This window comes from Mobula hypostoma, chromosome 11 (genome assembly GCF_963921235.1).
Source record: "Mobula hypostoma chromosome 11, sMobHyp1.1, whole genome shotgun sequence".
Classification (NCBI taxonomy): domain Eukaryota; kingdom Metazoa; phylum Chordata; class Chondrichthyes; order Myliobatiformes; family Myliobatidae; genus Mobula; species Mobula hypostoma.
In genome coordinates this window covers 55,568,897-55,584,260 of record NC_086107.1, presented here as the reverse complement: position 1 = coordinate 55,584,260, position 15,364 = coordinate 55,568,897, and the positions used below count along the sequence as shown (strand labels likewise).

The 15,364-nt window shown below is 43.0% G+C and overlaps 1 protein-coding gene across 2 annotated transcripts in view; it reads right to left on the bottom strand.

Moving 5' to 3' along the window:
- The window catches only part of LOC134354292 (tetraspanin-32-like), a 71,293-nt gene that overhangs the window by 38,990 nt on the left and 16,939 nt on the right, over positions 1-15,364 (bottom strand). For both annotated transcript variants that reach the window (XM_063063220.1, XM_063063219.1), the window contains exon 3: positions 7,598-7,695. In XM_063063220.1, the coding sequence (XP_062919290.1) occupies positions 7,598-7,695 (98 nt within the window). The remainder of the gene's footprint in view (positions 1-7,597; positions 7,696-15,364) is intronic.

Below are 15,364 nucleotides of genomic sequence, written 5' to 3'. Positions count from 1 at the left end.
GTGGTAAATCTGGTTGTTTACAAGGTCCTGGTTTCTATTCGGTGGCTACTGATGCTCCCAATTCCCCTCTTCCTCCTCTTTTATTTTATTTTCCACCCAAACTGGAAAATGTAAAGTTGTACTAACCCCAAAAGTAAGATCAAGTTTTTCTGTAATTGTCAAGTAGAAAACCAATAATTTTGGTTTATTCTGAAACTCTTTTTCAAGGTTTTGACCACAGTCCAGTATGTAGTGATGAATGGTACCATGAGTTTTATTTTTAACCCCTCCTCTCTTCCTCTATACCCCTTTACTACTTCTTACCATTCTATCACCTCCCTCTGGGTCCTCTCCTCCTTCCCTTTCTCCTAAGGTCCACTCTCCTCTACTATCCGTTTCCTTCTTTTCTAGCCATTGACTTTTCCCACCCACCTGGTTTCATCTATTGCCTTCCAGCTAGCCTCCTTCCCCCCAGATTTTTATTCTGACATCTTCTCCCTTCCTTTCCAGAACTGAAGAAGGGTCTCGGCCCAAAATGTCAACTATTTATTCACTTCCACAGATGCAGCCTGACCTGCTGAGTTGCTCTAGCGTTTTGAATGTGTTGCTCTGGATTTCTAGCACCCGAGACATTTCTTACATGTTATTTGTATTATTATACTTACAGACTTTATCTAATTCTGGTCCAGAAGGTTAAAGTGCAAAGGATCTAAGGTGAATTAGGGAACTAGATCACAGATTTGCTGTGGGAGAGGAGATAGAGGATAGTGCTGACTGGAAGTCTGTAACAAGTAATGTACTGCATGGGGACTGGTTGAATCTTCTTTTTCTTTTGATGTTTGTATTATACATAAATGACTTGGATGAGAACTGGTGGGTGGGAGACATGATAAGTAAGTTTGCAGATATAATTAAAAATTAGTGGAGCCAGGGATAACAAAGAAATTTGATTAAAAATATATCAGGACATGGATCAGCTGGAATGTTGGTGGAGAGGTAGCAGATGGTATTTCAGCCAGACAAGTGTACTTTGAAAGGTCAAAAACAAAGTGAGTGGCAGGGACCTGAAATTCTGTATTGATTTACAGAGAGACCTTGGGGTGCAGGTCCATAGTTCCCTTAAAGTAGAGACAAAATAGTGACATGGATAGTGGAAGAGGTACTGGTTATACTTGGCTTCATAGCAGAGGCATTGATTATGAAGTTGGTATGTTATATTGTAGCTGTGTAAAACCGGTTAGGTTGCACATAGGGTATTGTGCACAGTTCTGGTCACCAAACTACAGGAAGGATGTGGTAACAATAGAGAGAGTGCAGAAGAGATTCACAGTAATGATGCCTGGAATGACCTCTCAAGGTCCCACCCTACATCCCCGTCATGAGAGGGCAAGGCCGGCTAACAGGGCTCTGGTGAAACTGTATAAGTCAATCCCCTGTACAATGGATGCAGTGGATGGCAGAGGCGTTGATGAACTCTAACCGTACCACTGATTTCAAAGGGCAAAAAGGACCAGAAGGTCCTTGATGGCCTCTGCCCCACTGGGAGCTAAGGGTCCAAGTCAGTCAGAAAGATTTATTCTCACTGGACTGTAGGAGACTATGGAGTGACCTTATAGAGTTTTAGAATAATGAGGAAACAGATAGGGTAGTTAGTCAGCTTGTTTTTGAGACAGGGAAGTCTAAAATGAGAGGGAACAGGTTAAAGTGGGAGAGAAATTTACAGTCGAGCTTGAGCATTAGGTTTTTCCACCCAGAGTGTGGTGAATATTTTGAACATGCTGCTGTAGGAAGTAGTTGAGGCAGTTACAATGATGATGTTTAAAGGGCATTTGGACAGGTACTTGGATAGGAATGGTGTAGAGGCATATGTTCCTAATGTAGGCAATTGGGATTAGTATAGATGGGCTTCACTTCTGGCATGAACGAAGTGGGCCAGAAAGCTGAGTTACTGGGTGGAGGTGCTGATCAGCCTGGTGGGTTGAAGGAAGTAACCGGTTTTGAATCTGGTGGTCCTGGTGTGGATGATGTATAGCCTCTTCCCTGATGGGAGTGAGACAAGCAGTCCGTAAGCAGCATTCTGACAATATTTACATTCCCAGCTGCTGCAGTGGGATTTGAATTTACACATCCAAATTAATGGTGCAGGTCGCCAGCTGCTGGTCTGGTAACTTACCCATTAAACTATATGAATAGCTGTGCTTGTCATAACTGCCGTTTGGTCATATTAACAGATGGATAAGTACTTACTGGTAACAGCCACAGCTATTTAAATATAAATACACAAATCCGAATTGGAAATATAAAACTGCTGAAGCCTGCCCTCCTTTGTATATTATTTGGGATTTGGAAAGGAGGAGCGGCAAGATTATAAAAGCTGTGTTTTCACATGAAAACCAATTATACCTGCAAATCTTGCTGAATATAAAATCACATATTTAATACAGTGTACAAGAATATAAAGGCACTAGAAGTAGAGGCAGGACAAGGCCTTTCATGTCGTCAAGCCTGTTCTGCCATTCACCAAGATTGTGATTAAACTTCTGTTTTAAACACAATTCTAATATCTTCTGGTTCACTCACTCTATATGATAATATAATAGGCATCCGTTACTCTTGTGAGAGCATGGATTTGTGCCTTGGAAGGTTTCCAGGGCAGGCCTGGGCAAGGTTGTATGGAAGACCAGCAGTTGCCCATGCTGCAAGTCTCCCCTCTCCACATCACTGATGTTGTCCAAGGGAAGGGCACGAGGGCTGATACAGCTTGGCACCAGTGTTGTCGCAGAGCAATGTGTAGTTAAGTGCCTTGCTCAAGGACACAACACACTGCCTCAGCTGAGGCTCGAACTAGCGACCTTCAGATCACTAGATCGACACCTTAACCACTTGGCCAGGCGCCAACACTCTATATGAAAAAAATATTAATCAGTTATAATGAACTCAGTGATCAAGCCTCCACACCTCTCCTCGGTAGAGATTTTCACAGAATCACTACCTTCTGAATGAAGAGATTTTTCTTTTCAGTCCTAAACAGCCTACCCCTGATTCTGGATTTGACCCCAGTTTTGGACTTCTTAATCAGGAGAATCAACCACACTGTGTCTAGCCTGATAAGCTTGGTAATAATTTTATGTTTCAATGAGATCTCCTTTGTTTTTTGAAATCTAAGGAAGACAAGACAAGACAAGCCTGACTTGATCTCAATTTATTCACCAAACTTACATCCCTGGAACCAGTCTGGTAAGTTGTTACTGCTCACCCTTTGTGGCAGTGCCTCCTTTCTTCGACAAGAAGACAAAACTGTTAGCAATATTCCAGGCTTTTAACATTACTGCAAGACCTCCTTACTTCCAACTTCAGTTTTCAAATCCTCTCATCACATGTCCAACATATGTTGCCTTTGTTACACCTGCATGCTGCATCTTAGTTACTTGTGTAACTTCCTTTGTATATCTTAGCATTTAAAAATATGCCACTTTTCTGTTTTTTGCATCAAAGTGGATGACCTCATTTTTCCACATTTCTCACCGACTCACCCCTTGAAGCCTCTCAATCTACCCCACTATAATCTTGCATCTTAAATGTCTATCTGCACTGCGCTTTCTCCGTAGCTGTTGCACTTTATTTAACGGTCTGTTCTTGATTTACCTTGTACGACCTCGATGCACCATGTAATGCATTGATCTGTACACACAGTGTGCAACACAAGCTTTTCACTGTATCTTGGTACACGTGACAATAATACGCCAGTTCCCCTTGCTGTGGGAGTACCTTCACTGCATGCACAGCAGTTGCTCATGAAGGCTCATCATTGATTTCGAGAGTGAGAGGGAAAGGATAATAATTACCAGCCTTGCCCCTGCCATCCACACTCCCATGTAAGAATTTTAAAAGAAAACTGTAGCACCAGGTAGCAGTGTTATAGCTCATCATGCAGCATGTTTTTGCATGAAAAGACATGACATAATGATTTATTTACTGGAAGTTCATGCTGGTCCCCAGTCTTCCTCTTTCTATTCTACTGTGTCCCTGTAAATATTTTCTCTCACATAGCCAACAACTCCCTGTTGATTCTTCTGCCAGTTACCTAAACGAGAGCTAATACGCAGGAGCTAACGAACCTCTCGGCATATCTCTGGGATGTGGCAGTGCACGGGAACACGTGGAGAAACACAGGCGGAGGCAGGGAGAACGTACAGATTCCACACTGGCAACACCCAAAAATCAGGACCAAACCAGGCTCCCCGCAGGAAGATGCACCACTGGGCCATCTTCCAAATAATAATTCTTGCTAGGACTGCCAGGTAAACCTTGTGTAGGGCCAGCCCAGTAATTTGCAAAGCAAAACATCGTGGTGGGGGGGGGGGGGGTAGTAACAAGGCATCCAGTGCAGCACAGACCAGCTCAGAAACATATTCTGCTTCTTGCAGCTAAAGTGTACTTTGTTCTGCAAGCCATGTAAATCGTTAAATCTCACACAGCCGTGTCATTTCAGAGGCACAATGCATGTTATAGGTATATTGCTAGTGTGAAAGTACTTGAATAATTGACACTGTCTATACCATTTTTCATAAACAATCTTTTTTTGGCACTCTACATCCTGTAAATGCTCTGTGCTCACTCAAATAAAGCATTCTCTCTCCTACTTCTGCACAGCCAGTCTGCATTTTGGCAACCTTTCACCTGTTCGGCATCATTCGGTTTTGCTGTGTCCCCTGAGAGTCTCCCTAAATTGATTTATCCAGCCTTAAATTCAATACAGTAAATAGATTATTTTAATTCTGCATCCCAATATTTTGGCACCTCTCATGGTGCAATCAAAAATTTTGGTTTTGCTAACATGTGGTATCAGTTTATCAAAGCAATATTTTGCTGCATCCCTGATATTTCTGAGTTGAGCTAAGAAATAATTGTGGTGAAGCTCATTTATGTTATGTGTAATCACTAATGAATTTATCACAATATCCAAGTATCTTTACTGAAACTGTCCAGTCAGCTGATTTTAATGACTCAATCATGAATAACTGAAAGTTACTCAAGTCATGCAATCCTTTCATTAGTTACATTGACATACAGCTGTTTGTTTCTTGTGAAATTAAAACCAAACCTTGAAAGAATGCACATTGACATCTTTGTGGCTTGTATCACATTCTGCTTTAAACCCAATCGTGCACAATCCTCAATTTGGAGTGGAGATGCATTCAGTACAATGCCTTCACTGCTCTCCAGTGGAATGTAACTGAATTGCAGAATGCGGTGACTACTCAGATTGGTTTTATATATCCTGTCAAAGATAATGTTAGTGTTTTGTACACATTTGGGAAATTTCCACAACTACCAACATTTTAATTTTAGAAAAAAAATTGTTATGATGCCCTCCCTTATTCCTGCAAGCTGCAGCCCGCATGAACCTGTACAAATGGCAAATCAATTTGCTCCCGGATCCTCTGAGTTTACTGAACATAAGTAAAGGAAGGAATTTCATACTCAAAAGGTGATTTGAAAATGTTTTGAATATCCACTCATCTGCACATATTGGGCTCTTATCTTGCTTTTAAATTCATTTTTCAGACAATTTCCTTTACGCATTGGAGGATCTATTGGTAATTTAGCTTGTATAATTGCTTAGGAAGAAAAGGAATTTAGTAATAAATAACAGGCAGGATAGACAAAGGAGACCAGTGGATGTTTACTGGATTTTAGAAGGCCTTGGACAAGGTGCTGCACATGAGGCTACTTAACAAAAGCTCATGACAGGCAAGATACTAGCATGGATAGAAGGTTGACTCACGGGCAGGAGGTAAAGAGTGGGAATAAAAGGGCATTTTATGGTTGCGTGCTGGTGACTAGTGGTGCTCCGCAGGGGTCAGTGTTGGGACTGCTTCTTTTCATGTTATATGTCAATAATTTGGTTGATGGAATTGGTGGCTTTGTGGCTGAGTTTGTGGATGATACGAAGGTGGGTGGAGGGGCAGGTATTGCTGAGGAAACAGGGAGTCTGCAGAAGGACTTAGTCAGATTGAGAGAATGGTCAAAGAAAGTGTTAGATGTAATATAGTGTAGGGAATTGTATGGGAATGTACTTCGGTAGATTCAGGAGAATGATTGCAGGAATGAAAGGGTTAATGTATGAGGAGTGTTTGATGGCTCTGGGCTTATACTTGCTGAGGTTTAGAAGAATAAATAAGGATCTCATTGAAAACTATCAAATATTGAAAGGCCTAGATAGAATGGATGTGGAAAAGTTGTGTCCTATAGTTGGGGGAGTCTAGGAACAGTGGGCACAGCCTCAGAATAGAGGGATGCCCATTTAAAACAGAGACGAGGACGAATTTCTTTAGCCAGAGGGTACTGAATCTGTGGAATTCATTGTCGCAGACGGCTGTGGAGGCCAAGTCATTAAGTATATTTGAAGCAGAGGTTATCAGGAAAAGGCAGGAGAATAGGGTTGAGAGGGATAATAAATCAGCCATGATGGAATGGTGGAGCAGACTCGCTGGGCCAAATAGCCTAATTCTGCTCCTGTGTCTTATAGTAATTGTATAATTTCAATTGAATCGATTCAAGAGTTTATTTTGTTAACCATTTGATCATATTAATTAAACTTTCACTTTCACCTCTTAAGAAATTTACACTCATCGCCTTAATCTCAAGCTTACTGTTTCCTCCTGGACAGTGTGACATTGACCTGGTGAATTAGGTGTTGGGAATTTCAGGCTGCTTGATAACCACCTCAAACCACTGGTCAATAAATTCAAGTGACTTGACCTTGTGTTTTTAATTCTCTGTGCACTGAAACGGAAGAACCCAAAAATAGACGATTTGTGATCAGCTATTCCGTGCATATAGAGCTCAATATAGAATTGAGTTGCTGGCTTCTGTGTACATGACAAGTTGTCACTAGCTATCAGTGATAATGCTGGTCAGCAAACCACTGACAGGGGCAATCAGACTGAAGGATAAAACATATACTTTAACTGGAAACCCAGATCTTAATAGATGGTGACAATGTAGCAAACCTGACTTGAAATGCAGTTCAGATGCCTGCCTCTGAAGATGACCATAGAATTTTCTCCACTGAACCAGATATTTCCAGTGTTCCAGCTAAAGATTTCTTTCTTTTTTTTTGGGGAGAGGTAGATAAATCCTCAAATATTTCATAAAAACAAGAGATTCTGTAGATGCTAAAAATCTCAAGCAACACACAAAATGCTGCAAGAACTCAACAAATCAGACAGCTTCCTCACATTCTTCTCTTGGGTGTCCATGTCTGACACCACAACCTCTGACCAGATGTTGGAGAAGTGGGATTCCCAGTTCTATGTCCATGCAACTAGTTCTGGTCAGATTGGCAGGTTATCCAAAGCAGCAGTTCCTATTGAAAGTGAGTGCTTTAGAAGTTCCTGCCTGTGCAGGAAAATAATGCAGGTACAGCAAGATAGTATTTCCCAGGCAACTCCTAAAACCATATGCAATTCCATAGTCACAGTTGGTCACCACACCAAAGGTTTAGTAATCAAACTCCTTGCTTGTTGCGGGTTAGGAAATTGGAGCAGCTCAGATGCACAGAGCTATCATAGTGGACATTTCATGTGCCTCATAACTTCTGGTCAAAACTTACCACACTGAGCAAGAGTTCAGATTCCCTCATGATTCCAATCAGGCAGACGATTCCCAGGAGAATGAGAAAGGCGCTGACGGACAATCCACTCTGCACAGCTGTGGGGGGGGGGGGAGTGGGGGGGAGAGGGGGGGGAGTAAACAAGCACAGGTGCTCTTAATGTGTTGAAAATTAGTTGATTACCTCTCACTATTTTAACAATTCATAATATTACATAGAGCAGGTTAACCACAGGTCTTTAACCTTTTGTGTAGAATTATGGGATGAAACATTTATTGTTTATTTGATAAATGGTACAAGGAAATGAGGTTTAGCAGATAGTAGGAATGCAGACCCTTCTACTCAACATGTTCATACTGACTGTATTGTCCAGCAAGCTGGTCTCATCTGCCCCTGTTTGGCCCATAATCCTTTATCAGTGTTACTTATTTAGCCTTGTACATGTAGCAGAAAATATTCTATTTCTTCAGCACGCATTGTCAACCTCACTTTGAGGGATCCATGGATGTGGACCCCAAGATCCCACTGTTCGGAATCCTGCCATTAACCCTGAATTCTTGCTTCAAGTTTGACCTTCTAAAGTGAATCACTTCACACTTTTCTGGATTGAACTCCATCTGCCACCTCTCAGCCCAGCTTTGCAGCCTATTAGTGTCCTGTTGTAACCTATGACAGCCTACTACACTATCCGCAATACCACAAATTTTGTGTCATCAGCAAACTTACTAACGCACTTCTCAACTTCCTCATCCAAGTCCTTTACAAAAGTGAGAAAGAACAGTATTCCCAAAACAAATCCCTGCAGAACCCCACTAGTTACCAACCTCCAGGCAGAATATGCTCCAACTACTTTCTGTGGGCAAGCCAGTTTTGAAACTTTGCAGCCTATTTCCCTTGGACCGCATGCCTCTTAACGTTCAAAATGAACCTACTATGGGAAACCTTGTCAGACACCTTACTAAAATACATCGACTTCTCTACATTCATCAATTTGTTTTGTCACTTTCTTGAAGAATTCAATCAGGCTCACGAGGCACGACTTGCCCCTCACAAAGCCATGCTGATTATCCCTAATCAAACTATGCTTCTCCAAATGCTTGTACATCCTGTCTCTATGAAACTCCAATAGTTTGCCCACCATAGATGTGATACTCCGTGACCTCTAATTCTCATGATGATCTGTTATCTTTCTTGAACAAAGCAGTAACATTTGCCACCCTCCAATCTTCTGGTACTACTCCTGTGGCCAGTGAGGATGCAAAGATCATTGCCAAAGGCACAGCAGTCTCTTCCTTTGCTTCCCTAGTAACTTGGGTTATATCTCATCCAGTACATCCTCTTTGTTGACATTGACACATTCCAGCATATTAGCCTGTTCTACGCTGTCCTCACTGGTGAATGCTTAAGTAAAGTGTTCATTAAGGACCTCCCCTTACTCTACTGTCTCGAGCCACGTTTCCTCTTTTATCCATGATTGGACCTACTCGCACTTTACTCATTTTCCTGTTCTTCACATACACGTAGAACACCTTGGTGTTTTCCTTCTTGCTTGCCAAGGCCTTCTCATGTCCTCTTCTAGCTCTCTTAATTCCCTTCTTAAGTTCCTTCCAGACTCGAGTCCTGTCTGATCCTTGCTTCCTGAACCTTAAGTAAGCTTCTATCTTCCTCCTGACTAGATGTTCCTACTGCCATCAAATAGACATACCTTCTACTTGATGGCAGCACTGAGAAAAGAGCATGACCTGGGTGGTGAGGATTTCTGATGATGGATGCTGCTTTTCATGTAGATGCGCTCAATGGTTGGGAGGGTTTTACCCGTGGGGTACTGGGCCAAATCCACTACCTTTTGTAGAATTTCCTGTTAAAAGGCATTGGTGTTTCCATACCAGGCTGTGATGCAGTCAGTCAATACGCTCTCCTCTACACATCTATAGAAGTTTGGCAAAGTTTTAGGTGTCATGCCGAATCTTCACAGTATCCTAAGGAGGTAGAGATGCTGTCATGTTTTCTTCACAATTGTATTTCCGTGCTGGGCCCAGGACAGGTCCTCTGAAATAGTAACACCCAGGAATTTAAAGTTGCTCACCCTCTTCACCTCTGATTCTCCGATGAGGATTGGCTCATGGACCTCCAGTCTCCCTCTCCTGAAGTCTATAATCAGTCCCTTAGTCTTGCTGACATTGAATAAGGTGTTCCTATAATGACACCACTCAGCCAAACTTTCACTCTCCCTCCTGTATCCTGATTCATCACCACCTTTGACTTGGCCTCCGACAGTGGTGTCATCAGCAACATGGTCTTCACAAAACATCTATACATGAGGGCTTCACAGCTGGAGTTGTTGCATGGAAGTTAGGAGCTGTTTCTCCCTTTAGTATCTAACTGAGATGAAAGCTCAGTCCAGAAGGGTTTTTGACCTTAAATGTTGACCTTTTCCCTCCACAGATGCTGCATGACCCACCGTTCCTCCAGCAGCTTGCCTTTTGCATTTGTTACTGTAACACTGTTGAGTTAACCTCCAGAATCTCTGAATACCTTCTCCACAAGATCTACAGCAATTCAGGAAAGGAGCTCCCCAAAACAGCCAAAGACAGAAATTAAGAAGGGACAAAAAAAATTGCAGGCCTTTTGTTGTCATATATCCAAGCCCTGAATGAAAAGAACATGCATATCCCTCCCACTACAGGGAGGAACACTGCTCTGTTCATTCGGGATTGTTATATCTTAAATAAAAATAAGGTTGAGCTTTATCATTTTGAGATGTGTCTGCCAACTGTAGCCTTCAGAGAGAAAATTGGTGTCTGCCAAAGATCAGCACTATCAAGATACTATCCAACAAACATGACATCCTCTACCTCCCACTAGTTCAGAAGAGAACTATCAATCAGATTTTATGGCAGAGATAGGAGTAAACAACTTAAACTACACTAACTCTCTCAACTCTGCTCAAAATTCACAGGGACCACTGTCACAAAGAAAAATAACCAGCATAATCCTTGTTGTGGGGCTGCCAGAGCCTGATAATGGAAGTAGTACTTACCATGGAAACAGAGATAAGAGAGGGAGGGAGGCTCCTCAGATAACACATTCAACCCTCTTCACTGCATTATTTAACCCTGTCAGGAAACCAAACTAGAAGTGTTGGACAAATCTATTTTACAGCTGGTGTATGCACTGCAGAGAGAACATCAGAATAGCTGGAGTATATTATAGTGTGTTAGATAAAAAGTATTATGTGGCACAAATGTATTCAGAATAAAATGATGCATCGGATGGAAAGTGTTATGTACAGTAAGTGTGATACAGAGAGGAAAATACAAGGGCCTTGAAGTTTGTTTCTAGTGGAAATCATACATCAGAAATAAGATGCATTGAAGTCCATAAGACCATAGGATATAGGAGCAGAATTAGGCCATTTGGCCCATCGAGTCTGCTCCGCCATTTCATCATGGCTGATCCAATTTACCTCTCAGCCCCAATCTCCTGCCTTCCCCCCCAATGCCCTGACCAATCAAGAATCTGTCAATCTCTGCCTTAAATATAGATAAAGACTTGGCCTCCACAGCTGTCTGTGGCAACAAATTCCACAGATTCACCACCCTCTGGCTAAAGAAATTCCTCCTCATCTCCATTCAAAAAGGATGCCCCTCTATTTTAAGGCTATAGAGAGATAGATACTTTATTGATCCCAAAGGAAATTACAGTGTCACAGTAGCATTACAAGTGCATAGATATACAAATATTAGAAAAGTAAGGGAGAATGAAAAATAAGTTACCTCAACAGTCTAACCGGGGGGAGGGTGCAGTCATCACTTCCCTGGCAATAAATTGACTCATTATAGAGCCTAATGGCCGAGGGTAAGAATGACCTCATCTAAAACTCTTTGGACCAGAACAATTGCCTTAGTCTATTACTAAAAGTGCTCCTCTGTTCAGCCAAGGTGGTATGCAGAGGGTGAGAAACATTGTCCAGAGTTGTCAGGATTTTCCATAGGGTCCTTTGATCTACCACAGCCTCCAGTGTGTCCAGTTTGACTCCTATAAGAGTGACAGCCTTTCTACTCAGTTTATTGGGCCTGTTGGCATCACCCGTGATTATGTCATTGCCCCAGCACACCACTGCATAGAAGATTGTATTGACAACAACAGAATGGTAGAACATGTGAAGGAGAGACCTGTATATTCCAGAGATCCTCAGTCTCCTCAGGAAGTAGAGGCAACTCTGGCCCTTCTTGTACACAGTCTCTGTGTTAGTGCTCCACTCAAGTCTGTCATCCAGGTGCACCCCCAGGTACTTGTAGGTCCTCACCACATCCACGTCCTCACCATCAATGGTAACAGGGAGCAGTGCAGGCTTAGTCTTCCTAAAGTCCATCACCATCTCCTTGTCTTACTGATGTTAAGCTGCAGATGATTCAGCTTGCACCATCTGGCAAAGTCCTCCACCAGGGCCCTGTATTCATCCTCCCATCCTCTTTAAACACCCAACTATTGCTGAGTCATCAGAGCATTTCTGTAGATGACATGACTCAGTGTTGAATCTAAAATCTGAGGTATACTGGGTAAACAGGAAGGGAGCCAATACAGTCTCCTGTGGGGCCCCAGTTCTGTTTATATCCATGTCTGACACACAGCTCTAAAGCCACACAAGCTGTTGGTCCTAGACTCTCCCACCATCGGAAATATCCTCTCCACATCCACTCTCACAAGGCCTTTCACCATTTGATAGATTTCAATTAGGTCACCCCTCATTCTTCTGAATTATATAGTGAATACAGGTCCAAAGCCGTCAAATATTTTTCATGTGACAAGCTATTCAATGCTGGAATCATTTTTGTGAACCTTTGAACCCTCTCCAGTTTTAGAATGTCCTATCTAAGATAAGGGGCTCAAAACTGATCACAACACTCCAAGTGAGGCCTCGCCAGTGCTTTAAAAAGTCAACATTACATCCTTGCTTTTATATTCTAGTCTTCTTGAAATGAATGCTAACATTGCATTTGCCTTCCTCACCACAGACTCAACCTGCAAATTAACCTTTAGGGAATCCTGCACAAGGACTCCCAAGTCCCTTTGCACTTTAGTTTTTTGTATTCTCTCTCCATTTAGAAAATAGTCTACACTTTCATATCTACTACCAAAGTTCATGACCATACACTTCTCAACACTGTATTCCATCTGCCACTTCTTTGCCCATTCTCCTAATCAGTCGAAGTCCTTTGCTAAATTGACATAATGCAGCCCATAGCTTAAACTTGTGCATCCACCTCTTTCAAATGATTGCAAAACCAATTATACTGGTTAGTTTGTAAGCATTTTCAGGAGCTCTTTATGCTGGTTGAACCTTGATGGTGCTGATTGAAGATGTGTCCACGGCTCTAACCATGGCTGAAATTCATTGCACAGTTTGGCAAAGGTAAATTTCAAGGAACGGCAAACCAAGCCAGGGAGTAGGAATCTGGTGGAGGGCGGTGATGTGTTAGGGCAGGGGTAAGGCCAGCTTGCAGCATTGGCACGCCTGTCAGTGCCAGCTGAAATATCAGTGTTATGGGGGAGACCAGCTCCAAGCTGCAGCCCATCCTTTCTAGCCTGGAGTCACAGTCATACCCTGGCGTCTGCTGAGTGACATTTGAACTTCATTTAATTTCGGCAGAAGCCACCCCATGTCAGAGTGCTGCTGTCATGGTTTTACATTCTGTGATCAAAGAGGATTTGAGAATTTTGCAACACTCCAGTAACCGATCCTTCATCAAATGACTAGCTTTAGTCAGGCATGCCCCGGGGAGGTGGCCTGGGCTCCATCCAGCAGGAAACATGGCATCATAACTCGAGGTCACAACATTTCTCCTCAGACCATTACTACTCCACCAGCTCCTTCTCTGTTGCTCATAAACCAGTTGCCAGCCCAGGCTGCTGCTAATCACAGAAATCTGAGCGGTCAGTCTAGAACTGGGTCTACAGTTGCCCTGCGTCCTTCATCAAGATCGGTTGCAGCCCCCGTGTTAGAGGAAAGTTGTCTTCAATCAGCCTGGCTTCATAAAAGTGATAAAGGGCAATGACAATGGAAAACAACAAGGGCAGTTAGTCATTGACAGCTACTCCAAGGGTGTCCCTTGTGATCAGAGGCCAATGACAACCACAGTGGATGACAGGACTGGTGTGTGACTTTGGATGGTATTGTATCCAAGCAACTGCTTTCCTCATCATTCTGTGAGTTACAGATTGCAGCTTTTCATGGTGCCCAGTGAAGCCTCAGTGAGCTCCACCAATCCTACTGGGATGCACACTACACTATCGTGCTGCCTCGGAGCTATTGGCGGGCCACACGCTGAGGCAAATGGAATACCTTCAGTGGAACTGCATTGCTATCCCAGCCATTGTTCAAATTAGCATAGGCTTGAATGGGAGAGAGAGATAAATTATGGCTTGATGAATGGTGAACAGGAAAACAAGTTGATTCACTGGGCACTGGCACTAGTCGTGAGGGAAGAGAGCTATTCCATTGGTTTAGGCTCCAGTTCAGCTAGGCTTGGTGCAGTGTCTTGGCGAAACGGGTAATGAAAACGGTTGTGAGGGCTTTAGTCCTATAAAGGGTGCAGAAGAAGGGTTCAAGTGAGGGAATGATTATAATTTCAAAGGGAAAAAATGAGGCAATAGATTAAGCAGATTAATAATACAGAAAGTTGAACAAGAAAAAAATAAATTTGAATGATAATGTAGTGTATCATTAAACAGCCAGTTGAAGGAAAAAGTTAACAGCAAATATTGAAGTCATAACAAAAACTTACAGCATCTACAGAGGCAAATGATTTTGACATAATTAAATATTCTATGTTATTTTATCTTTTGGAAGGAGGAACAAAATGAAAAATGGGTTGTGGGAGGTGAGGGTCTGGGGCAGGGGGTGGGAGTGTTGATAGTAAGTGATGACCAAGGGGCTGCACTGAGAAAACACGCAAACACGAGGAAATCTGCAGTTGCTGGAATTTCAAGCAACACACATCAAAGTTGCTGGTGAACGCAGCAGGCCAGGCAGCATCTCTAGGAAGAGGTACAGTCGATGTTTTGAGCCGAGACCTTTCGTCAGGACTAACTGAAGGAAGAGCTAGTAAGAGATTTGAAAGTGGGAGGGGGACAGGGAGATCCAAAATGATAAGAGAAGACAGGAGGGGGAGGGATGGAGCCAAGAGCTGGACAGGTGATTGGCAAAAGGGATATGAGAGGATCATGGGACAGGAGGCCCGGGGGAAAGAAAAGCGGGGGGGAAGGCCAGAGGATGGGCAAGGGGTATAGTGATAGAGACAGAGGGAGAAAAAGGAGAGAGAGAAAAAGAATACATATATAATAAATAAATAACGGATGGGGTACGAAGGGGAGGTGGGGCATTAACGGAAGTTAGAGGAGTCAATGTTCATGCCATCAGGTGTATGCGACTCTCTTGTCCATTCATTCCCCCCCCCCCCACCATCCCTCCCCACCTATCTCCCTCCCGGCACTTATCCTTATAAGCAAAACAAGTGCTACACATGTCCTTACACTTCCTCCCTTACCACCATTTAGGGCCCCAGACAGTTCACCTGTGAGTTGGCTGGGGTGATATACTGCGTCCGGTGCTCCCGATGCAGCCTTCTATATATTGGCCAGACCCAATGCAGACTGGGAGACCGCTTCGCTGAACACCTACGCTCTGTCTGCCAGAGAAAGCAGGATCTCCCAGTGGCCACACATCTTAATTCCATGTCCCATTCCCATTCTGATATGTCTATC